This window comes from Oncorhynchus mykiss, chromosome 9 (genome assembly GCF_013265735.2).
Source record: "Oncorhynchus mykiss isolate Arlee chromosome 9, USDA_OmykA_1.1, whole genome shotgun sequence".
Classification (NCBI taxonomy): Eukaryota; Metazoa; Chordata; class Actinopteri; order Salmoniformes; family Salmonidae; genus Oncorhynchus; species Oncorhynchus mykiss.
This window is the reverse complement of record NC_048573.1, coordinates 73,146,940-73,172,741: the sequence shown is the minus strand read 5'-3', so window position 1 is coordinate 73,172,741 and position 25,802 is coordinate 73,146,940. Positions and strand designations below refer to the sequence as shown.

Below are 25,802 nucleotides of genomic sequence, written 5' to 3'. Positions count from 1 at the left end.
CCACCAACCAATCCCACCCCACCCAACCAACCAACCCCACCCCACCAACCAACCCCACCCCACCAACCAACCCCACCCCACCAATCAACCAATCCCACCCCACCAACCAACCAACCAATCCCACCCCACCAACCAACCAACCAATCCCACCCCACCAACCAACCAACCCCACCCCACCAACCAACCAACCAATCCCACCCCACCAACCAACCAATCCCAATGCTTTTACATTTCTAGGAGGGGGGTGTTCTATACGAGTGTACACTTCAGGAGAAAGGACAGGGTAATTGAGACGTCTCTAGTGCATCTATTATAAGTCAACCTCCCCTCTCCTAGGTACCACTGTCACACGTGTAAGATGCTGGACGGGGTAGGTGTGTGTACAGTGTGCGCCAAGGTCTGTCACAAAGACCACGAGATCTCCTATGCCAAATACGGCTCTTTCTTCTGTGACTGCGGGGCCAAGGAGGACGGTACCTGTCAGGTGAGACCGAATACCTCAGGTCACCATGGGAAGAGAACCACTGCGGTAACTTTTGGCTTGCTATATCACTTATTCCATCCATCCCATTGGCTTATCCTCATAACCATCAGTGCCCCAGTTAGCTTGGGATCTCTAGCTGTTAAAGCCTCACCTTAAGAAACGTTACGTTAGGGAATCCATCCACTGTTTTGTTGTTGTTGTTGTTCTTGTTGTTCTTGTTGTTGTTGTTGTCTGTTTATCAAGTAGTACAACTTAAAACATCTCAGAATTAACTGGCTGACATGATTCAACTTTAAAAACAGAATTAATTCAAGTGATTAATATAAGTGATTAATATAAGTGATTAATATAAGTGATTAATATAGACAGATTTATATGGATCGTAATAATATCTGCATGCCTTGCCTGTCTGTATTTTCACTGATGTATTAGCGTGTGTGTGTGTGTGTGTGTGATCGTGTGCATAACTGTGGTCTTGAATGCGTGTGTGTGTGGGGGGGGTCGTGTGGGATCGTGTGTGTGTGTGTGGGATCGTGTGTGTGTGGTGTGTGTGTGGGATTGTGTGTGTGTGTGTGGGATTGTGTGTGTGTGTGTGGGATTGTGTGTGTGTGTGTGGGATTGTGTGTGTGTGTGTGGGATCGTGTGTGTGTGTATGGGATCGTGTGTGTGTGTATGGGATCGTGTGTGTGTGTGTGGGATCGTGTGTGTGTGTGTGGGATCGTGTGTGTGTGTGTGTGGGATCGTGTGTGTGTGTGTGGGATCGTGTGTGTGGGATCGTGTGTGTGTGTGGGATCGTGTGTGTGTGTGGGATCGTGTGTGTGTGTGGGATCGTGTGTGTGTGTGGGATCGTGTGTGTGTGTGTGGGGGATCGTGTGTGTGTGTGTGTGGGGGATCGTGTGTGTGTGTGTGTGTGTGGGATCGTGTGTGTGTGTGTGTGTGTGTGTGTGGGATCGTGTGTGTGTGTGTGTGGGGGATCGTGTGTGTGTGTGTGTGTGGGATCGTGTGTGTGTGTGGGATCGTGTGTGGGATCGTGTGTGTGTGTGTGGGATCGTGTGTGTGTGGGATCGTGTGCGCAACTGTGGTCTTGAATGCGCGCGTGCGTGTGTGTGTTCAGACAGTCAAATATCTCCTCTGACCAACCTGCGGTCGTCCTCAGGCCCTGGTGAAGCGCAGCCCCAGCAGCGGCACCATGAAGGAGTCGTCAGCCTTCCAGAGTGAACTGAGGATGCCTGAGAGTGCCATCCGCCATCAGAGCAGCCTGGGCTCTAGCGACAAGGGCAAGGTAAGATGAGGGAGATGGTGGATACCGAGTCAGTCATCACAACTGAATGGGGGATACCGAGTCGGTCGTACAACTGAATGGGGGTTACCGAGTCGGTCGTCACAACTGAATGGGGGATACCGAGTCGGTCGTCACAACTGAATGGGGGATACCGAGTCGGTCGTCACAACTGAATGGGGGATACCGAGTCGGTCGTCACAACTGAATGGGGGATACCGAGTCGGTCGTCACAACTGAATGGGGGATACCGAGTCGGTCGTCACAACTGAATGGGGGATACCGAGTCGGTCGTCACAACTGAATGGGGGATACCGAGTCGGTCGTCACAACTGAATGGGGGATACCGAGTCGGTCGTACAACTGAATGGGGGTTACCGAGTCGGTCGTCACAACTGAATGGGGGATACCGAGTCGGTCGTCACAACTGAATGGGGGATACCGAGTCGGTCGTCACAACTGAATGGGGGATACCGAGTCGGTCGTCACAACTGAATGGGGGATAGATACCGAGTCGGTCGTCACAACTGAATGGGGGATAGATACCGAGTCGGTCGTCACAACTGAATGGGGGATAGATACCGAGTCGGTCGTCACACCTGAATGGGGGATAGATACCGAGTCGGTCGTCACAACTGAATGGGGGATAGATACCGAGTCGGTCGTCACAACTGAATGGGGGATAGATACCGAGTCGGTCGTCACAACTGAATGGGGGATAGATACCGAGTCGGTCGTCACAACTGAATGGGGGATAGATACCGAGTCGGTCGTCACAACTGAATGGGGGATAGATACCGAGTCGGTCGTCACAACTGAATGGGGGATAGATACCGAGTCGGTCGTCACAACTGAATGGGGGATAGATACCGAGTCGGTCGTCACAACTGAATGGGGGATAGATACCGAGTCGGTCGTCACAACTGAATGGGGGATAGATACCGAGTCGGTCGTCACAACTGAATGGGGGATAGATACCGAGTCGGTCGTCACAACTGAATGGGGGATAGATACCGAGTCGGTCGTCACAACTGAATGGGGGATAGATACCGAGTCGGTCGTCACAACTGAATGGGGGATACCGAGTCGGTCGTCACAACTGAATGGGGGATACCGAGTCGGTCGTCACAACTGAATGGGGGATAGATACCGAGTCGGTCGTCACAACTGAATGGGGGATAGATACCGAGTCGGTCGTCACAACTGAATGGGGGATACCGAGTCGGTCGTCACAACTGAATGGGGGATAGATACCGAGTCGGTCGTCACAACTGAATGGGGGATAGATACCGAGTCGGTCGTCACAACTGGATGGGGGATACCGAGTCGGTCGTCACACCTGAATGGGGGATACCGAGTCGGTCGTCACACCTGAATGGGGGATACCGAGTCGGTCGTCACAACTGAATGGGGGATAGATACCGAGTCGGTCGTCACAACTGAATGGGGGATAGATACCGAGTCGGTCGTCACAACTGAATGGGGGATAGATACCGAGTCGGTCGTCACAACTGAATGGGGGATAGATACCGAGTCGGTCGTCACACCTGAATGGGGGATACCGAGTCGGTCGTCACAACTGAATGGGGGATAGATACCGAGTCGGTCGTCACAACTGAATGGGGGATAGATACCGAGTCGGTCGTCACAACTGAATGGGGGATAGATACCGAGTCGGTCGTCACAACTGAATGGGGGATAGATACCGAGTCGGTCGTCACAACTGAATGGGGGATACCGAGTCGGTCGTCACAACTGAATGGGGGATACCGAGTCGGTCGTCACAACTGAATGGGGGATAGATACCGAGTCGGTCGTCACAACTGAATGCGTTCAACTGAAATGTGTCCTCATTTTTGTAACAGTATTTTTTCAAATTTTAATTTCACAATTTTCACCCACAACAACGGAGACGAAGCAACAACAACAGCACTCACTTACACTCACATATATATATATATACACACACACACACACACACACACACACACACACACACACACACACACACACACATATACACATATATATATATATATACGTACACCATTTTCCTCTCCCCGCTCTGTGCTTCTCTCACCCCATCACCATCATTGCGTCTCTCAATACATGCATTTGAAACAAACTTACAAACCGAAATTAAACAAAAAAGCTCAGTTTAAACCAAGAGGTTAGGTTCCACCCGTGTAGTTCTGAAATACATAGATCCCCGCCATTCTAAGAGAATCCTTGCAGCATAACAGCTGATACCTCAGGTTCTAGGTCATTTAGATAAGGTTCCCATACTTTGTAGAACTGATCTGTTTTAGAATGCAAGTCTTCCGCATTTTAACCCAACTCCTCTGAATCAGAGGTGCGGGGGGGGGGGGCTGCCTTAATTGACATCCATGTCTTCGTCGCCCGGGGAAACAGTAGGTTAACTGCCTTGCTCAGCGTTAAAATGACCGACAAACATAAGATTAGATAGCGTTTGTCTATTTTCTCCGAAATTTGCATTGCGCCATAAAAATGACTCCCGTGTTAACCTTTGTCCCGCTCTTTGTCATGTTGTGGATTTCAGGCAAATTAAAACTCCTTACACGACATGAGGGGGGGGGGGGGGGGGGCACCAGACAATATACAACGTCTAGAGGTCTGGGGATTGGACAAGTCACTCTAAAAAATAAAATAAAAACATTGTTCACGTCACAGGTGACCATCTGTGAGGGCAAGCCTGGCGACGAGGACCGTCCCAAGAAGAGCAGCGTCTGTAAGAACATCGAGGGATGTCAGGAGGAACTGCTGGCACAAGTGGTGAGAGGTTTTCTACCGAAGGGCAGCGACGTCTCTTGCACTCTAACGTCAAGAGTTAGTTTATGTGTTAAACGTTCAGTCAAAACCAGACCTACATCACGTCTGTGTAAAGAAATGCGTGTCGGGGGGGCAATGTATCTGTCAAAACGGTTTCCAATTAATCCATATTTACACTTTGTCTTGACATTCAGGGACATTTTAAGATCAGTATTTGTTATGAGACGTTTCTGATAATATTCTGACGTTGTTATGACGTATCAGTGGCTGACGTTGACTTCCTCTCTCTCCGTCTCTCTCTCTCTCTGTCTCTGTGTCTCTCTCTCTGTCTCTGTGTCTCTCTCTCTGTCTCTCTCTGTGTCTCTCTCTCTCTCTCTCCATGTCTCTCTCTCTCTCTCTCTCTCTCCCCCTCTCTGTCTCTCTCGCTCTCCGTGTCTCTCTCTCTGTCTCTCTCGCTCTCCGTGTCTCTCTCGCTCTCCGTGTCTCTCTCTCTGTCTCTCTCGCTCTCCGTGTCTCTCTCTCTCTCTCTCTCTCTCCATCTCTCTCTCTCTCTCTCTCTCTCTCTCTCTCTCCAGTCTGGCTCCTCCACGGCGGCCGTGGTTCTGGAGATGTTGATCTTCCTGATGGATGCCATCCAGACTAACTTCCAGCAGGCCTCCGCTGTAGGCAGCAGCAGCCGAGCTCAGCAGGCCCTCAACGAGCTACACACTCAGGACAAGAGTGTTGAGATGACTGACCAACTGATGGTACAGTGCCACTGCTATACCTTTTTTAGTTCTTAACTATGAATGTGGGACAAACCAGTTCCATCGCTGTAGTAGGCTGGGAGGCAGTATAGCGGAGGATTCAGTTCAGCAGTGTTGAGACACCGGATTCAGTTCAGCAGTGTTGAGACACCGGATTCAGGTCAGCAGTGTTTAGACACCGGATTCAGGTCAGCAGTGAGACACCAGATTCAGTTCAGCAGTGAGACACCAGATTCAGTTCAGCAGTGTTGAGACACCGGATTCAGTTCAGCAGTGTTGAGACACCGGATTCAGGTCAGCAGTGTTGAGACACCGGATTCAGGTCAGCAGTGTTTAGACACCGGATTCAGTTCAGCAGTGTTGAGACACCGGATTCAGTTCAGCAGTGTTGAGACACCGGATTCAGGTCAGCAGTGTTTAGACACCGGATTCAGGTCAGCAGTGAGACACCAGATTCAGTTCAGCAGTGTGAGACACCGGATTCAGTTCAGCAGTGTTGAGACACCGGATTCAGTTCAGCAGTGTTTAGACCGGATTCAGTTCAGCAGTGTTTAGACCGGATTCAGTTCAGCAGTGAGACACCGGATTCAGTTCAGCAGTGTTGAGACCGGATTCAGGTCAGCAGTGTTTAGACCGGATTCAGTTCAGCAGTGAGACACCGGATTCAGTTCAGCAGTGTTTAGACCGGATTCAGTTCAGCAGTGTTTAGACCGGATTCAGTTCAGCAGTGAGACACCGGATTCAGTTCAGCAGTGTTTAGACCGGATTCAGTTCAGCAGTGTTGAGACACCGGATTCAGGTCAGCAGTGTTGAGACACCGGATTCAGGTCAGCAGTGTTTAGACACCGGATTCAGTTCAGCAGTGTTGAGACACCGGATTCAGTTCAGCAGTGTTGAGACACCGGATTCAGGTCAGCAGTGTTTAGACACCGGATTCAGGTCAGCAGTGAGACACCAGATTCAGTTCAGCAGTGTGAGACACCGGATTCAGTTCAGCAGTGTTGAGACACCGGATTCAGTTCAGCAGTGTTTAGACCGGATTCAGTTCAGCAGTGTTTAGACCGGATTCAGTTCAGCAGTGAGACACCGGATTCAGTTCAGCAGTGTTGAGACCGGATTCAGGTCAGCAGTGTTTAGACCGGATTCAGTTCAGCAGTGAGACACCGGATTCAGTTCAGCAGTGTTTAGACCGGATTCAGTTCAGCAGTGTTTAGACCGGATTCAGTTCAGCAGTGAGACACCGGATTCAGTTCAGCAGTGTTTAGACCGGATTCAGTTCAGCAGTGAGACACCGGATTCAGTTCAGCAGTGTTGAGACCGGATTCAGGTCAGCAGTGTTTAGACCGGATTCAGGTCAGCAGTGTTTAGACCGGATTCAGTTCAGCAGTGTTTAGACCGGATTCAGGTCAGCAGTGAGACACCGGATTCAGTTCAGCAGTGTTGAGACCGGATTCAGGTCAGCAGTGTTTAGACCGGATTCAGTTCAGCAGTGTTTAGACCGGATTCAGGTCAGCAGTGAGACACCGGATTCAGGTCAGCAGTGTGAGACACTGGATTCAGTTCAGCAGTGTGAGAGACCGGGTTCAGGTCAGCAGTGTGAGACACCGGATTCAGGTCAGCAGTGTGAGACACCGGATTCAGGTCAGCAGTGTGAGACACCGGATTCAGGTCAGCAGTGTGAGACACCGGATTCAGGTCAGCAGTGTGAGACACCGGATTCAGGTCAGCAGTGTGAGACACCGGATTCAGGTCAGCAGTGTGAGAGACCGGATTCAGGTCAGCAGTGTGAGAGACCGGATACAGGTCAGCAGTGTGAGAGACCGGATTCAGGTCAGCAGTGTGAGAGACCGGATTCAGGTCAGCAGTGTGAGAGACCGGATTCAGGTCAGCAGTGTGAGAGACCGGATTCAGGTCAGCAGTGTGAGAGACCGGATTCAGGTCAGCAGTGTGAGAGACCGGATTCAGGTCAGCAGTGTGAGAGACCGGATTCAGGTCAGCAGTGTGAGAGACCGGATTCAGGTCAGCAGTGTGAGAGACCGGATTCAGGTCAGCAGTGTGAGAGACCGGATTCAGGTCAGCAGTGTGAGAGACCGGATTCAGGTCAGCAGTGTGAGAGACCGGATTCAGGTCAGCAGTGTGAGAGACCGGATTCAGGTCAGCAGTGTGAGAGACCGGATTCAGGTCAGCAGTGTGAGACACCGGATTTAGGTCAGCAGTGTGAGACACCGGATTCAGGTCAGCAGTGTGAGACACCGGATTCAGGTCAGCAGTGTGAGACACCGGATTTAGGTCAGCAGTGTGAGACACCGGATTCAGGTCAGCAGTGTGAGACACCGGATTCAGGTCAGCAGTGTGAGACACCGGATTCAGGTCAGCAGTGTGAGACACCGGATTCAGGTCAGCAGTGTGAGACACCGGATTCAGGTCAGCAGTGTGAGACACCGGATTCATCTGATCAAGGTGTAGAACACAGCTGGGACAAAAACCCAGCTGTGCTGCTTCGGCTCCAGGAGTCGACGTGAGGAGGCACAAGAACGTCTAAGCCTAGCGAAGTGTGAGAACCAAGCCGTATTTGATGCTCCATTGAGCCTCCTTCGTCCAGTCTCCTCCTCATGACTTAACACGCCCTCTTCCTCTGCGTCTCCCCAGGTCCCTACCCTTGGTTCCCAGGAGGGAGCTTTTGAGAACGTGCGTATGAACTACAGTGGAGACCAGGGCCAGACCATCAGACAGCTCATCAGTGCCCACGTGCTGCGACGCGTCGCCATGTGTGTGTTGTCTTCGCCCCACGGGCGCCGCCAGCACCTCGCCGTCAGCCACGAGAAGGGCAAGGTGGGCACATTGTTGCGCTAAATTGTATTTAAAAAAGTTCAAAAGCAGCGTTTCATCTTGATGTTATTTTGTGTGCTTTTAGATAATTTCGCAGAACCTGAACGCTCGGTTCCACTTTCTGTCTGGTGCTGACCCAGGGTTCCCTTAACCCTCTGCTCTCCTCTCCCCTCACTGTCCCCTCGTCTCCAGATCACCGTCCTGCAGCTGTCGGCTCTACTCAAGCAGGCTGATTCCAGTAAGAGGAAGTTAACCCTGACTCGTCTGGCCTCGGCTCCCGTCCCCTTCACCGTGCTCAGCCTCACTGGGAACCCCTGCAACGAAGACTATCTGGCTGTCTGTGGACTCAAGGTTAGTCAGATTCATTACAGGGTCTTCAGAAGCCATGTCTACAATTCCTCACTTCCTGTCTTCTTTGCCTCCCTCTCAACCATTTTTGGGGGCAGAGGTATTCAAGGTCGTCCCCTTTGACCTTCTTCTCAAAAGCATTTTCAGAAGGAGGCGAGGAGATGATGCAAGGAATTGAGAAAGAACCCCTGTCTCTAGATTTAGGGCCTATCTAGCTATATGTGTATTGAATTGAGAAAGGCCCTAAATCTAGAGACAAGGGGTCTATCTAGCTATATGTGTATATGTACAGTACAGTGCATTCCTGAAGTATTCAGACTAGGGCTGTTTCAGTGACTGTGTTACCGCCACACAGTAAAATTCCACTCCACGCTCTGTTGCAATCACATCAATGTAAATGTCATGAGAGCCCATGCTCATGTTACGCAACATTTTCTATAGGCTATGCAATTGTTTGAGAGAAAAAAAAAGTGATGGCCTCTGTTAAAAAGAGGAGGATCCCCATCAGCTTCCTATAGGGTAGGCCAACTGTATTTATTTCTCAACTTTCCTAATATGAAGTAGTTTGCTTTTCTTTACAACAGGAGTATATCCTACCTGGCTGCCATGAACATAAACCAGGGGAAAAGCATCCTCCATTCACTATTTAAGTGCATAGATGACATGTATTTTTTTCCCGCTGCCCCTGTTTAGATACAGGTGCATTATAATGGTCCATTCTAAATCAAAACTAATTAAACACATTATTTAGTCTATGTGAAGACAAGATTTAATCAAGAATAGTCTGATGGGTGACAATATTACCCAATCACGGAATAATGCCTTGTTTTTGCTGCTTTTTCTAATCATAGTCGCACACCTCATGTTGCCAAGCTGTCTGTCTCTCTCTCTCTCTCGTTCAGGACTGCCACGTGCTGACGTTCAGTAGTACAGGCTCAGTGTCAGAACACCTGGTGCTGCACCCTCAGCTGGCTACTGGGAACTTCATCATCAAGGCTATCTGGCTGCCTGGCTCCCAGACGGAGCTGGCCATCATCACGGCGGACTTCGTCAAGGTACCACATCAGCTCTTTATACAGTTTGCTAAGTGATTGCTTCAAATGTAGATACAAAAAAAAAAATTGTGACAAATTCCTGGGCTAATCTTTTTTTTATCCAGCTCTTGAGGTAGTATAACGTGCATGCCTTAGACAAGGACCTGACTGTAAAAACACTAACAGAACAGAGCAGAGCAGAATGGAAAATCATCTCTTTGTTGGTCCTTTTGTCTTTCAATAGAAGAATGAATGGAATAGAAGGGTTGATTTGCATAACAGTGTTGATTGGTGAGACTCTTCTTCTTCTTCTTCTCTCCTGTTAGATCTATGACCTGTCAGTGGACGCTCTGAGCCCTGTGTACTACTTCCTGCTGCCGAGCTCCAAGATCCGTGACGCCACCTTCCTGTTCAACGAGGAAGGGAAGAGCATCATCGTCATCATGTCCTCTGCTGGCTACATGTACACACAGGTCATGGACGAGTCGTCCAGCGCCCAACACGGACCCTTCTATGTTACCTCAGTCCTGGAGATCAGCCACCAGGACCTTAAGGTACAAACACACCTGGGTTGAACGCAGAAATCCTTCAAATAGTTTCTCTTTAACTTTTTAAAAACAGAGACGGTAGAGGGGCTGGGTGGCAGAGGAGTGTTACAGCCATGGTTTCCAGACGCTGCTGTTCTGACTGGTCTCTCTCTGTCCTTCCAGGACAGTAACGGTCAGGTTGCTGGCGGCGGTGTATCGGTGTACTACAGCCACGTTCTCCAGATGCTGTTCTTCAGCTACAGCCAGGGCAAGTCGTTCGCTGCCACCGTCAGTCGCAGCACCACCGACGTACAGAGACTCTTCACCATCAACGTCAAAGGGTAAGGAGAACCAACGGAGTACTGATGAACTTTTTCAATTTTTTATTTATTTTTGTATTAAGTAAGTAGACAACTGGATAGTTAGAATTATACACCACTTGTTGTAATTGGACAACATTTGTCAGGAGTTATTAATAATTTAATTTTTTCGATGTATCTTAACGTTCTCCGTCTCTCCAGCTCTAATGGGGGCAGTAAGACGTCTCCAGCTCTGTGCCAGTGGTCTGAGGTGATGAACCACCCAGGCCTGGTGTGCTGCGTCCAGCAGACTACTGGTATTCCACTGGTCATCATGGTCAAACCTGACACCTTCCTCATCCAGGAGATCAAGACCCTGCCCGCTAAGGCTAAGGTATAGTACACACACACACACACACACACACTCTGGTCATCATGGTCAAACCTGACACCTTCCTCATCCAGGAAATGAAGACCCTGCCTTCTAAGGTAGCATATCAGAGCCCAATAAACATACTCTTTCTCAGTTTGTCTTTCCTCCATTCCTCTCTTACTTCCTTCTCTAAAGGCATTGGACTTCAGGTCTTCTGTGTTTTGAGGAGGAGGCAAGGAGAGAGAACCCCATTGAGCCACACCCACCCCACAGAGCCACACACCAACCCACCCCACAGAGCCACACACCAACCCACCCCACAGAGCCACACACCAACCCACCCCACAGAGCCACACACCAACCCACCCCATTGAGCCACACCCACCCCACAGAGCCACACACCAACCCACCCCACAGAGCCACACACCAACCCACCCCACAGAGCCACACACCAACCCACCCCACAGAGCCACACACCAATCCACCCCACAGAGCCACACACCAATCCACCCCACAGAGCCACACACCAATCCACCCCACAGAGCCACACACCAACCCACCCCACAGAGCCACACACCAATCCACCCCACAGAGCCACACACCAATCCACCCCACAGAGCCACACACCAATCCACCCCACAGAGCCACACACCAACCCACCCCACAGAGCCACACACCAACCCACCCCACTGAGCCACACACCAACCCACCCCACAGAGCCACACACCAACCAACCCCACAGAGCCACACACCAACCCACCCCACAGAGCCACACACCAACCCACCCCACAGAGCCACACACCAACCCACCCCACAGAGCCACACACCAACCCACCCCACAGAGCCACACACCAACCCACCCCATTGAGCCACACCCACCCCACAGAGCCACACACCAACCCACCCCACTGAGCCACACACCAACCCACCCCACTGAGCCACACACCAACCCACCCCACTGAGCCACACACCAACCCACCCCACTGAGCCACACACCAACCCACCCCACTGAGCCACACACCAACCCACCCCACAGAGCCACACACCAACCCACCCCATTGAGCCACACCCACCCCACAGAGCCACACACCAACCCACCCCATTGAGCCACACCCACCCCACAGAGCCACACACCAACCCACCCCACAGAGCCACACACCAATCCACCCCACAGAGCCACACACCAACCCACCCCACTGAGCCACACACCAACCCACCCCACAGAGCCACACACCAACCCACCCCACAGAGCCACACACCAACCCACCCCACAGAGCCACACACCAACCCACCCCACAGAGCCACACACCAACCCACCCCACAGAGCCACACACCAACCCACCCCACAGAGCCACACACCAACCCACCCCACTGAGCCACACACCAACCCACCCCACAGAGCCACACACCAACCCACCCCACTGAGCCACACACCAATCCACCCCACAGAGCCACACACCAACCCACCCCACAGAGCCACACACCAACCCACCCCACAGAGCCACACACCAACCCACCCCACTGAGCCACACACCAATCCACCCCACAGAGCCACACACCAACCCACCCCACAGAGCCACACACCAACCCACCCCACTGAGCCACACACCAACCCACCCCACAGAGCCACACACCAACCAACCCCACAGAGCCACACACCAACCCACCCCACAGAGCCACACACCAACCCACCCCACAGAGCCACACACCAACCCACCCCACAGAGCCACACACCAACCCACCCCACAGAGCCACACACCAACCCACCCCACAGAGCCACACACCAACCCACCCCACAGAGCCACACACCAACCCACCCCATTGAGCCACACCCACCCCACAGATCCACACACCAACCCACCCCACTGAGCCACACACCAACCCACCCCACTGAGCCACACACCAACCCACCCCACTGAGCCACACACCAACCCACCCCACTGAGCCACACACCAACCCACCCCACTGAGCCACACACCAACCCACCCCACAGAGCCACACACCAACCCACCCCATTGAGCCACACCCACCCCACAGAGCCACACACCAACCCACCCCATTGAGCCACACCCACCCCACAGAGCCACACACCAACCCACCCCACAGAACCACACACCAATCCACCCCACAGAGCCACACACCAACCCACCCCACTGAGCCACACACCAACCCACCCCACAGAGCCACACACCAACCCACCCCACAGAGCCACACACCAACCCACCCCACTGAGCCACACACCAACCCACCCCACAGAGCCACACACCAACCCACCCCACAGAGCCACACACCAACCCACCCCACTGAGCCACACACCAACCCACCCCACAGAGCCACACACCAACCCACCCCACTGAGCCACACCCATCCCACAGAGCCACACACCAACCCACCCCACTGAGCCACACACCAACCCACCCCACTGAGCCACACACCAACCCACCCCACAGAGCCACACACCAACCCACCCCACAGAGCCACACACCAACCCACCCCACAGAGCCACACACCAACCCACCCCACAGAGCCACACACCAACCCACCCCACAGAGCCACACACCAACCCACCCCACAGAGCCACACACCAACCCACCCCACAGAGCCACACACCAACCCACCCCACAGAGCCACACACCAACCCACCCCACAGAGCCACACACCAACCCACCCCACAGAGCCACACACCAACCCACCCCACAGAGCCACACACCAACCCACCCCACAGAGCCACACACCAACCCACCCCACAGAGCCACACACCAACCCACCCCACAGAGCCACACACCAACCCCACAGAGCCACACACCAACCCACCCCACAGAGCCACTCACCCACACGAGCCACACACCCACACCCATCCCACAGAGCCACACACCAACCCCACAGAGCCACACACCAACCAACCCCACAGAGCCACACACCAACCCACCCCACAGAGCCACACACCAACCCACCCCACAGAGCCACACACCAACCCACCCCACAGAGCCACACACCAACCCACCCCACAGAGCCACACACCAACCCACCCCACAGAGCCACACACCAACCCACCCCACAGAGCCACACACCAACCCACCCCACAGAGCCACACACCAACCCACCCCACTGAGCCACACACCAACCCACCCCACAGAGCCACTCACCCACACGAGCCACACACCCACACCCATCCCACAGAGCTACACACCAACCCACCCCACAGAGCCACACACCAACCCACCCCACAGAGCCACACACCAACCCACCCCACAGAGCCACACACCAACCCACCCCACAGAGCCACACACCAACCAACCCCACAGAGCCACACACCAACCAACCCCACAGAGCCACACACCAACCAACCCCACAGAGCCACACACCAACCCACCCCACAGAGCCACACACCAACCCACCCCACAGAGCCACACACCAACCCACCCCACAGAGCCACTCACCCACACGAGCCACACACCCACACCCATCCCACTGAGACACACACATACACCACTAATACTCCTGTCTCCTCCCGTCAGATCCAGGACATGGTAGCTATCCGTCACACAGCGTCTAACGAGCAGCAGCGAACCACCATGATCCTGCTGTGTGAGGACGGCTCTCTGAGGATCTACATGGCTAACGTAGACAACACCTCCTATTGGCTCCAGCCCTCCCTGCAGCCCTGCTCCGGCATCTCCATCATGAAGCCTGTCAGGAAACGCAAGGCTGCTGCCGCAAGTGGGTTAAACTAAACAGCGTCTGTCTGTCTCACTCCCTCTCTGTCTGTCTGTCTCGCTCCCTCGCTGTCTGTCTGTCTGTCTCGCTCCCTCGCTGTCTGTCTCGCTCCCTCGCTGTCTGTCTGTCTGTCTCGCTGTCTGTCTGTCTCGCTGTCTGTCTGTCTCGCTGTCTGTCTGTCTCGCTGTCTGTCTGTCTCGCTGTCTGTCTGTCTCGCTGTCTGTCTGTCTCGCTGTCTGTCTGTCTCGCTGTCTGTCTGTCTCGCTGTCTGTCTCGCTGTCTGTCTGTCTGTCTCTCGCTCCCTCGCTCTCTGTCTGTTTGTCTCGCTCCCTCTCTGTCTGTCTGTCTGTCTGTCTGTCCTCCAAATCCTTTCCTTTCACGTCACTCATTCAGTTTGTTTTTCCAGGTTACCGGTGCCAGTTTAGTCAAAATGCTTTAGTCAACTGAATAAATCACACACACACATTTTCTCCAGAAAGTGTACTTTTATAGAGCCCCTCTACCGTATAGAGCCCCTCTACCGTATAGAGCCCCTCTACCGTATAGAGCCCCTCTACCGTATAGAGCCCCTCTACCGTATAGAGCCCCTCTACCGTATAGAGCCCCTCTACCGTATAGAGCCCCTCTACCGTATAGAGCCCCTCTACCGTATACAGCCCCTCTACCGTATACAGCCCCTCTACCGTATACAGCCCCTCTACCGTGTAGAGCCCCTCTACCGTGTACAGCCCCTCTACCGTGTACAGCCCCTCTACCGTGTACAGCCCCTCTACCGTGTACAGCCCCTCTACCGTATACAGCCCCTCTACCGTATACAGCCCCTCTACCGTATACAGCCCCTCTACCGTGTAGAGCCCCTCTACCGTATACAGCCCCTCTACCGTGTACAGCCCCTCTACCGTGTACAGCCCCTCTACCGTGTACAGCCCCTCTACCGTGTACAGCCCCTCTACCGTGTACAGCCCCTCTACCGTGTACAGCCCCTCTACCGTATAGAGCCCCTCTACCGTATAGAGCCCCTCTACCGTATAGAGCCCCTCTACCGTATACAGCCCCTCTACCGTGTACAGCCCCTCTACCGTGTACAGCCCCTCTACCGTGTACAGCCCCTCTACCGTGTACAGCCCCTCTACCGTGTACAGTCCCTCTACTGTTGTTTTATTTCTTTACTTATTGTTCACCTAATACCTACAGTGCCTTGCGAAAGTATTCGGCCCCCTTGAACTTTGCGACCTTTTGCCACATTTCAGGCTTCAAACATAAAGATATAAAACTGTATTTTTTTGTGCAGAATCAACAACAAGTGGGACACAATCATGAAGTGGAACGACATTTATTGGGTATTTCAAACTTTTTTAACAAATCAAAAACTGAAAAATTGGGCATGCAAAATTATTCAGCCCCTTTACTTTCAGTGCAGCAAACTCTCTCCAGAAATTCAGTGAGGATCTCTGAATGATCCAATGTTGACCTAAATGACTAATGATGATAAATACAATCCACCTGTGTGTAATCAAGTCTCCGTATAAATGCACCTGCACTGTGATAGTCTCAGAGGTCCGTTAAAAGCGCAGAGAGCATCATGAAGAACAAGGAACACACCAGGCAGGTCCGAGATACTGTTGTGAAGAAGTTTAAAGCCGGATTTGGATACAAAAAGATTTCCCAAGCTTTAAACATCCCAAGGAGCACTCTGCAAGTGATAATATTGAAATGGAAGGAGTATCAGACCACTGCAAATCTACCAAGACCTGGCCGTCCTCTAAATGTTCAGCTCATACAAGGAGAAGACTGATCAGAAATGCAGCCAAGAGGCCCATGATCACTCTGGATGAACTGCAGAGATCTACAGCTGAGGTGGGAGACTCTGTCCATAGGACAACAATCAGTCGTATATTGCACACATCTGGCCTTTATGGAAGAGTGGCAAGAAGAAAGCCATTTCTTAAAGATATCCATAAAAAGTGTCGTTTAAAGTTTGCCACAAGCCACCTGGGAGACACACCAAACATGTGGAAGAAGGTGCTCTGGTCAGATGAAACCAAAATATAACTTTTTGGCAACAATGCAAAACGTTATGTTTGGCGTAAAAGCAACACAGCTCATCACCCTGAACACACCATCCCCACTGTCAAACATGGTGGTGGCAGCATCATGGTTTGGGCCTGCTTTTCTTCAGCAGGGACAGGGAAGATGGTTAAAATTGATGGGAAGATGGATGGAGCCAAATACAGGACCATTCTGGAAGAAAACCTGATGGAGTCTGCAAAAGACCTGAGACTGGGACGGAGATTTGTCTTCCAACAAGACAATGATCCAAAACATAAAGCAAAATCTACAATGGAATGGTTCAAAAATAAACACATCCAGGTGTTAGAATGGCCAAGTCAAAGTCCAGACCTGAATCCAATCGAGAATCTGTGGAAAGAACTGAAAACTGATGTTCACAAATGCTCTCCATCCAACCTCACTGAGCTCGAGCTGTTTTGCAAGGAGGAATGGGAAAAAATGTCAGTCTCTCGATGTGCAAAACTGATAGAGACATATCCCAAGTGACTTACAGCTGTAATCGCAGCAAAAGGTGGCGCTACAAAGTATTAACTTAAGGGGGCTGAATAATTTTGCACGGCCAATTTTTCAGTTTTTGATTTGTTAAAAAAGTTTGAAATATCCAATAAATGTCGTTCCACTTCATGATTGTGTCCCACTTGTTGATTCTTCACAAAAAAATACAGTTTTATATCTTTATGTTTGAAGCCTGAAATGTGGCAAAAGGTCGCAAAGTTCAAGGGGGCCGAATACTTTCGCAAGGCACTGTATTTCTGCACTGTTGGTTAGAGCCTGTAAGGAAGCATTTCACTGTAAGTTCTACCTACACCCTGTTGAATTCGGCGAACGTGACAAATAAACTTTGGATTTGATGTTCTCCTCTTCTCGTTTGAATATTGCTAAGAACGTTCCAGAAAAAACGATCACTTGATTTCTAACGAATGGTGTGTTCCACTTGCCGCCCCTGTTCCAGCCACTCGTACCTCCAGTCAGGTGACCTTCCCGGTGGACTTCTTTGAGAGTAACCAACAGCTGACGGAGGTGGAGTTTGGAGGCAACGACCTCCTGCAGGTTTACAACGGACAGCAGATCAAACACAGACTCAACTCCACTGGGATGTATGTCGCCAACACTAAGGTATGATGCCCACACACACACACCTCTCCGTTCCAACTCGCCACAGCTCTGGGCTTTGATTCGACTGCTCTGGGATAACGCAAAATCCACTTCTAAGTCTTTCATTGACCGGCATAATTATTGCAAAGCTGTCATCGAGGCCAAAAAGGTGGCTACTTTGAAGAATCTCAAATATATTTTGATTTAACATTTTTTTGGTTACTACATGACTCCATATGTGTTATTTCATAGTTTTGATGTCTTCACTATTATTCTACAATGTAGAAAATAGTAAAAATAAAGAAAAACCCTGGAATGAGTAGGTGTGTCCTAACGTTTGACTGGTACTGTATATATTTTTATGGAAGACTGTTGTGACCATTTCTGGAAGAAAACTGACACATACTGTATTTGTACGTGCTATTCAAACTGCATTAATCCTGAACCCCCTTTTTCTCATCCTAATGATGTGGTTATCTCTTCCCCCTCTGCCCAGCCGGGAGGCTTCACCGTGGAGACGGTCAACAACAACATCTCCATGGTGATGACAGGCATGCGGGTGCAGGTGGGCACGCAGGCCATCGAGCGGGCACCCTCCTACCTGGAGATCTTTGGGCGAACCATGCAGGTGAACATGACCCGGTCCCGCTGGTTCGACTTCCCCTTCACCAGGGAGGAGGCTCTGCAGGCCGACAAGAAACTCTCCATCTTCTGTAAGGACACACGAACACAGGAAAATACTGAGCTCTGTAACGAGGGTTTGGAGCGCTGTGTAACGAGGGTTTGGAGCACTGTGTAACGAGGGTTTGGAGCGCTGTGTAACGAGGGTTTGGAGCTCTGTAACGAGGGTTTGGAGCGCTGTGTAACGAGGGTTTGGAGCTCTGTGTAACGAGGGTTTGGAGCGCTGTGTAACGAGGGTTTGGAGCGCTGTGTAACGAGGGTTTGGGGAGCGCTGTGTAACGAGGGTTTGGGGAGCTCTGTAACGAGGGTTTGGGGAGCTCTGTAACGAGGGTTTGGAGCGCTGTGTAACGAGGGTTTGGGGAGCTCTGTAACGAGGGTTTGGAGCTCTGTAACGAGGGTTTGGGGAGCTCTGTAACGAGGGTTTGGAGCTCTGTAACGAGGGTTTGGGGAGCTCTGTAACGAGGGTTTGGGGAGCTCTGTAACGAGGGTTTGGAGCGCTGTGTAACGAGGGTTTGGGGAGCTCTGTAACGAGGGTTTGGAGCTCTGTAACGAGGGTTTGGAGCACTGTGTAACGAGGGTTTGGAGCGCTGTGTAACGAGGGTTTGGAGCTCTGTAACGAGGGTTTGGAGCTCTGTAACGAGGGTTTGGAGCTCTGTAACGAGGGTTTGGAGCTCTGTAACGAGGGTTTGGAGCGCTGTGTAACGAGGGTTTGGCGCGCTGTGTAACGAGGGTTTGGAGCTCTGTAACGAGGTTTTGGAGCGCTGTGTAACGAGGGTTTGGAGCGCTGTGTAACGAGGGTTTGGCGCGCTCTGTAACGAGGGTTTGGCGCGCTCTGTAACGAGGGTTTGGCGCGCTGTGTAACGAGGGTTTGGCGTGCTGTGTAACGAGGGTTTGAAACGCTGTGTAACGAGGGTTTGGAAGGCGTGTACAGTATATACGTTATGCATATTATCACACGTGCACAGATACAGAGCTTTCCAACAGTCAGACAGGATCTCCTGCAGCACGTTACAATTTCAAAGATGAGAGTGAAAAGTTATCTGCTGTGCAAATGCTTAATTAAAACATGTAAATGTTCCCTTGCCCACCGTCTCTGACTAACCTCTCCCTTCTTCTTCGTTCCTCCAGTCGGATCGTCAGTTGACCCGGCCAGGCATCACCATGTCTCTGACTAACCTCTCCCTTCTTCTTCGTTCCTCCAGTTGGAGCGTCAGTTGACCCGGCCAGGCATCACCAAGTCTCTGACTAACCTCTCCCTTCTTCTTCGTTCCTCCAGTTGGAGCGTCAGTTGACCCGGCCAGGCATCACCAAGTCTCTGACTAACCTCTCCCTTCTTCTTCGTTCCTCCAGTTGGAGCGTCAGTTGACCCGGCCAGGCATCACCAAGTCTCTGACTAACCTCTCCCTTCTTCTTCGTTCCTCCAGTTGGAGCGTCAGCTGACCCGGCCGGGCATCACCATGTCTCTGACTAACCTCTCCCTTCTTCTTCGTTCCTCCAGTCGGATCGTCAGTTGACCCGGCAGGTCATCACCATGTCTCTGACTAACCTCTCCTTCTTCTTCGTTCCTCCAGTCGGAGCGTCAGTTGACCCGGCCGGGCATCGCCATGTCTCTGACTAACCTCTCCCTTCTTCTTCTTCGTTCCTCCAGTCGGAGCGTCAGTTGACCCGGCAGGTCATCACCATGTCTCTGACTAACCTCTCCCTTCTTCTTCTTCATTCCTCCAGTCGGAGCGTCAGTGGATCCGGCCGGTGTCACTATGCTGGACTCCATAAAGATCTATGGTAAAACCAAGGAGCAATTTGGCTGGCCTGACGAGCCCCCCGAGGACTTCCCCTCGGCCTCCGTCAACAACGTGTGCTCTCCCAACCTCAACACCGGCAACGGCACCGGCGAAGGGGACATCGCCGCACCAGCCTCCACCGGCGGCACCGTGCTGGAGAGGTTAGTGTTAAACGCCACAGGGTTCAAAGGTTAACCAAAGGTCCACTAGACTAGAGACAGGTTCCACGAGATGGCCAAGTTGCAAAGTCAAAAAAAAATTCTAAATGTTCAATGTGTGAAGTCAAAAAATGAGTTTTTTTCGGTCTTAATTTAAGGTTAGGGCTAGGCATTAGGCTACCACTGTGGTTCGGTTTGAAATGACATTTTGCGTCTTGGCTAGATGGGCGACGACTCTAGAGACCGGGTCGTCTGGGTCATTGCGGTGCGAAAATGATGGGAGCTTTCCTTTTGACTATATGCACGTGGGTCGTGTTCACTAGACGTGTAACGGAAGAAAAAGCTCTGAAACGGATTGACCAACCATACTTGTCCAAAAGAACACACTTATTTTGTTTTCCATGCAAAACATTTTTCTACAAAGTGCCCTAATGAACACGACCCAGGCTAGAACCAGTAGAATGACATTATCTGAAGAGCTTAATCTCTCTGTGATATATAGTTCTCTCTCCTGACCCCTCAGTCTCTCTGTGATATATAGTTATATCTCTCCTGACCCCTCAGTCTCTCTGTGATATATAGTTATCTCTCCTGACCCCTCAGTCTCTCTGTGATATATAGTTATATCTCTCCTGACCCCTCAGTCTCTCTGTGATATATAGTTATATCTCTCCTGACCCCTCAGTCTCTCTGTAATATATAGTTATCTCTCTCCTGACCCCTCAGTCTCTCTGTAATATATAGTCATCTCTCTCCTGACCCCTCAGTCTCTCTGTGATATATAGTCATCTCTCTCCTGACCCCTCAGTCTCTCTGTGATATATAGTCATCTCTCCTGACCCCTCAGTCTCTCTGTGATATATAGTCATCTCTCTCCTGACCCCTCAGTCTCTCTGTGATATATAGTTATCTCTCCTGACCCCTCAGTCTCTCTGTGATATATAGTCATCTCTCTCCTGACCCCTCAGTCTCTCTGTGATATATAGTCATCTCTCTCCTGACCCCTCAGTCTCTCTGTGATATATAGTTATCTCACCTGACCCCTCAGTCTCTCTGTGATATATAGTCATCTCTCCTGACCCCTCAGTCTCTCTGTGATATATAGTCATCTCTCTCCTGACCCCTCAGTCTCTCTGTGATATATAGTTATCTCTCTCCTGACCCCTCAGTCTTTCTGTGATATATAGTCATCTCTCTCCTGACCCCTCAGTCTCTCTGTAATATATAGTTATCTCTCTCCTGACCCCTCAGTCTCTCTGTGATATATAGTTATATCTCTCCTGACCCCTCAGTCTCTCTGTGATATATAGTTATCTCTCTCCTGACCCCTCAGTCTCTCTGTGATATATAGTTATCTCTCTCCTGACCCCTCAGTCTGTCTGTGATATATAGTTATCTCTCTCCTGACCCCTCAGTCTCTCTGTGATATATAGTTATATCTCTCCTGACCCCTCAGTCTCTCTGTGATATATAGTTATCTCTCTCCTGACCCCTCAGTCTCTCTGTGATATATAGTCATCTCTCCTGACCCCTCAGTCTCTCTGTGATATATAGTCATCTCTCCTGACCCCTCAGTCTCTCTGTGATATATAGTTATCTCTCTCCTGACCCCTCAGTCTCTCTGTGATATATAGTCATCTCTCCTGACCCCTCAGTCTCTCTGTGATATATAGTCATCTCTCCTGACCCCTCAGTCTCTCTGTGATATATAGTTATCTCTCTCCTGACCCCTCAGTCTCTCTGTGATATATAGTTATATCTCTCCTGACCCCTCAGTCTCTATGTAATATATAGTTATCTCTCTCCTGACCCCTCGGTCTGTCTGTGATATATAGTCATCTCTCTCCTGACCCCTCAGTCTCTCTGTGATATATAGTCATCTCTCTCCTGACCCCTCAGTCTCTCTGTGATATATAGTCATCTCTCCTGACCCCTCAGTCTCTCTGTGATATATAGTCATCTCTCTCCTGACCCCTCAGTCTCTCTGTGATATATAGTTATCTCTCCTGACCCCTCAGTCTCTCTGTGATATATAGTCATCTCTCTCCTGACCCCTCAGTCTCTCTGTGATATATAGTCATCTCTCTCCTGACCCCTCAGTCTCTCTGTGATATATAGTTATCTCACCTGACCCCTCAGTCTCTCTGTGATATATAGTTATCTCTCTCCTGACCCCTCAGTCTCTCTGTGATATATAGTTATCTCTCTCCTGACCCCTCAGTCTGTCTGTGATATATAGTTATCTCTCTCCTGACCCCTCAGTCTCTCTGTAATATATAGTTATCTCTCTCCTGACCCCTCAGTCTCTCTGTGATATATAGTTATATCTCTCCTGACCCCTCAGTCTCTCTGTGATATATAGTTATCTCTCTCCTGACCCCTCAGTCTCTCTGTGATATATAGTTATCTCTCTCCTGACCCCTCAGTCTGTCTGTGATATATAGTTATCTCTCTCCTGACCCCTCAGTCTCTCTGTAATATATAGTTATCTCTCTCCTGACCCCTCAGTCTCTCTGTAATATATAGTTATCTCTCTCCTGACCCCTCAGTCTCTCTGTGATATATAGTCATCTCTCTCCTGACCCCTCAGTCTCTCTGTGATATATAGTTATCTCTCTCCTGACCCCTCAGTCTCTCTGTGATATATAGTCATCTCTCTCCTGACCCCTCAGTCTCTCTGTAATATATAGTTATCTCTCTCCTGACCCCTCAGTCTCTCTGTGATATATAGTTATATCTCTCCTGACCCCTCAGTCTCTCTGTGATATATAGATATCTCTCTCCTGACCCCTCAGTCTCTCTGTGATATATAGTTATCTCTCTCCTGACCCCTCAGTCTGTCTGTGATATATAGTTATCTCTCTCCTGACCCCTCAGTCTCTCTGTGATATATAGTTATATCTCTCCTGACCCCTCAGTCTCTCTGTGATATATAGTTATCTCTCTCCTGACCCCTCAGTCTCTCTGTGATATATAGTCATCTCTCCTGACCCCTCAGTCTCTCTGTGATATATAGTCATCTCTCCTGACCCCTCAGTCTCTCTGTGATATATAGTTATCTCTCTCCTGACCCCTCAGTCTCTCTGTGATATATAGTTATATCTCTCCTGACCCCTCAGTCTCTCTGTAATATATAGTTATCTCTCTCCTGACCCCTCGGTCTGTCTGTGATATATAGTTATCTCTCTCCTGACCCCTCAGTCTCTCTGTGATATATAGTTATATCTCTCCTGACCCCTCAGTCTCTCTGTGATATATAGTTATCTCTCCTGACCCCTCAGTCTCTCTGTAATATATAGTTATCTCTCCTGACCCCTCAGTCTCTCTGTAATATATAGTTATCTCTCTCCTGACCCCTCAGCCTCTCTGTGATATATAGTTATCTCTCCTGACCCCTCAGTCTCTCTGTGATATATAGTTATATCTCTCCTGACCCCTCAGTCTCTCTGTGATATATAGTTATATCTCTCCTGACCCCTCAGTCTCTCTGTGATATATAGTTATATCTCTCCTGACCCCTCAGTCTCTCTGTGATATATAGTTATCTCTCTCCTGACCCCTCAGTCTCTCTGTAATATATAGTTCTCTCTCCTGACCCCTCAGTCTCTCTGTGATATATAGTTATATCTCTCCTGACCCCTCAGTCTCTCTGTGATATATAGTTATATCTCTCCTGACCCCTCAGTCTCTCTGTGATATATAGTTATATCTCTCCTGACCCCTCAGTCTCTCTGTAATATATAGTTATCTCTCTCCTGACCCCTCAGTCTCTCTGTGATATATAGTTATCTCTCTCCTGACCCCTCAGTCTCTCTGTGATATATAGTTATCTCTCCTGACCCCTCAGTCTCTCTGTGATATATAGTTATCTCTCTCCTGACCCCTCAGTCTCTCTGTGATATATAGTTATCTCTCTCCTGACCCCTCAGTCTCTCTGTGATATATAGTTATCTCTCCTGACCCCTCATTCTCTCTGTGATATATATATAGTTATCTCTCCTGACCCCTCAGTCTCTCTGTGATATATAGTTATCTCTCTCCTGACCCCTCAGTCTCTCTGTGATATATAGTCATCTCTCCTGACCCCTCAGTCTCTCTGTGATATATAGTTATCTCTCTCCTGACCCCTCAGTCTCTCTGTGATATATAGTTATATCTCTCCTGACCCCTCAGTCTCTCTGTGATATATAGTTCTCTCTCCTGACCCCTCAGTCTCTCTGTGATATATAGTCATCTCTCCTGACCCCTCAGTCTCTCTGTGATATATAGTTATCTCTCTCCTGACCCCTCAGTCTCTCTGTGATATATAGTCATCTCTCCTGACCCCTCAGTCTCTCTGTGATATATAGTTATATCTCTCCTGACCCCTCAGTCTCTCTGTGATATATAGTTATCTCTCTCCTGACCCCTCAGTCTCTCTGTGATATATAGTCATCTCTCCTGACCCCTCAGTCTCTCTGTGATATATAGTCATCTCTCCTGACCCCTCAGTCTCTCTGTGATATATAGTTATCTCTCTCCTGACCCCTCAGTCTCTCTGTAATATATAGTTATCTCTCTCCTGACCCCTCGGTCTGTTTGTGATATATAGTTATCTCTCTCCTGACCCCTCAGTCTCTCTGTAATATATAGTTATCTCTCCTGACCCCTCAGTCTCTCTGTGATATATAGTCATCTCTCCTGACCCCTCAGTCTCTCTGTGATATATAGTTATCTCTCTCCTGACCCCTCAGTCTCTCTGTAATATATAGTTATCTCTCTCCTGACCCCTCGGTCTGTCTGTGATATATAGTTATCTCTCTCCTGACCCCTCAGTCTCTCTGTAATATATAGTTATCTCTCCTGACCCCTCAGTCTCTCTGTGATATATAGTTATCTCTCCTGACCCCTCAGTCTCTCTGTAATATATAGTTATCTCTCCTGACCCCTCAGTCTCCCTGTAATATATAGTTATCTCTCTCCTGACCCCTCAGCCTCTCTGTGATATATAGTTATCTCTCCTGACCCCTCAGTCTCTCTGTGATATATAGTTATATCTCTCCTGACCCCTCAGTCTCTCTGTGATATATAGTTATATCTCTCCTGACCCCTCAGTCTCTCTGTGATATATAGTTATATCTCTCCTGACCCCTCAGTCTCTCTGTGCTATATAGTTATATCTCTCCTGACCCCTCAGTCTCTCTGTAATATATAGTTATCTCTCTCCTGACCCCTCAGTCTCTCTGTGATATATAGTTATCTCTCACCTGACCCCTCAGTCTCTCTGTGATATATAGTTATCTCTCCTGACCCCTCAGTCTCTCTGTGATATATAGTTATCTCTCTCCTGACCCCTCAGTCTCTCTGTGATATATAGTCATCTCTCTCCTGACCCCTCAGTCTCTCTGTGATATATAGTTATCTCACCTGACCCCTCAGTCTCTCTGTGATATATAGTTATCTCTCTCCTGACCCCTCAGTCTCTCTGTGATATATAGTTATCTCTCTCCTGACCCCTCAGTCTCTCTGTGATATATAGTTATCTCTCTCCTGACCCCTCAGTCTGTCTGTGATATATAGTTATCTCTCTCCTGACCCCTCAGTCTCTCTGT

General features: G+C 50.1%; 1 protein-coding gene across 14 annotated transcripts in view; it reads left to right on the top strand.

The window, feature by feature from the left end:
* Positions 1 to 25,802, top strand: part of ubr4 (ubiquitin protein ligase E3 component n-recognin 4) — a 161,348-nt gene that overhangs the window by 59,300 nt on the left and 76,246 nt on the right. For 12 of the 14 annotated variants that reach the window (XM_036988965.1, XM_036988957.1, XM_036988959.1 and 9 more), the window contains 14 exons: positions 337 to 529; positions 1,641 to 1,766; positions 4,455 to 4,556; positions 5,129 to 5,299; positions 7,949 to 8,131; positions 8,321 to 8,479; positions 9,379 to 9,531; positions 9,837 to 10,064; positions 10,221 to 10,378; positions 10,559 to 10,730; positions 14,228 to 14,429; positions 17,449 to 17,612; positions 18,088 to 18,304; positions 19,998 to 20,214. In XM_036988965.1, the coding sequence (XP_036844860.1) occupies positions 337 to 529; positions 1,641 to 1,766; positions 4,455 to 4,556; positions 5,129 to 5,299; positions 7,949 to 8,131; positions 8,321 to 8,479; positions 9,379 to 9,531; positions 9,837 to 10,064; positions 10,221 to 10,378; positions 10,559 to 10,730; positions 14,228 to 14,429; positions 17,449 to 17,612; positions 18,088 to 18,304; positions 19,998 to 20,214 (2,445 nt within the window). The remainder of the gene's footprint in view (positions 1 to 336; positions 530 to 1,640; positions 1,767 to 4,454; positions 4,557 to 5,128; positions 5,300 to 7,948; positions 8,132 to 8,320; positions 8,480 to 9,378; positions 9,532 to 9,836; positions 10,065 to 10,220; positions 10,379 to 10,558; positions 10,731 to 14,227; positions 14,430 to 17,448; positions 17,613 to 18,087; positions 18,305 to 19,997; positions 20,215 to 25,802) is intronic. The other 2 variants (XM_036988970.1, XM_036988966.1) reach the window with 1 other exon arrangement.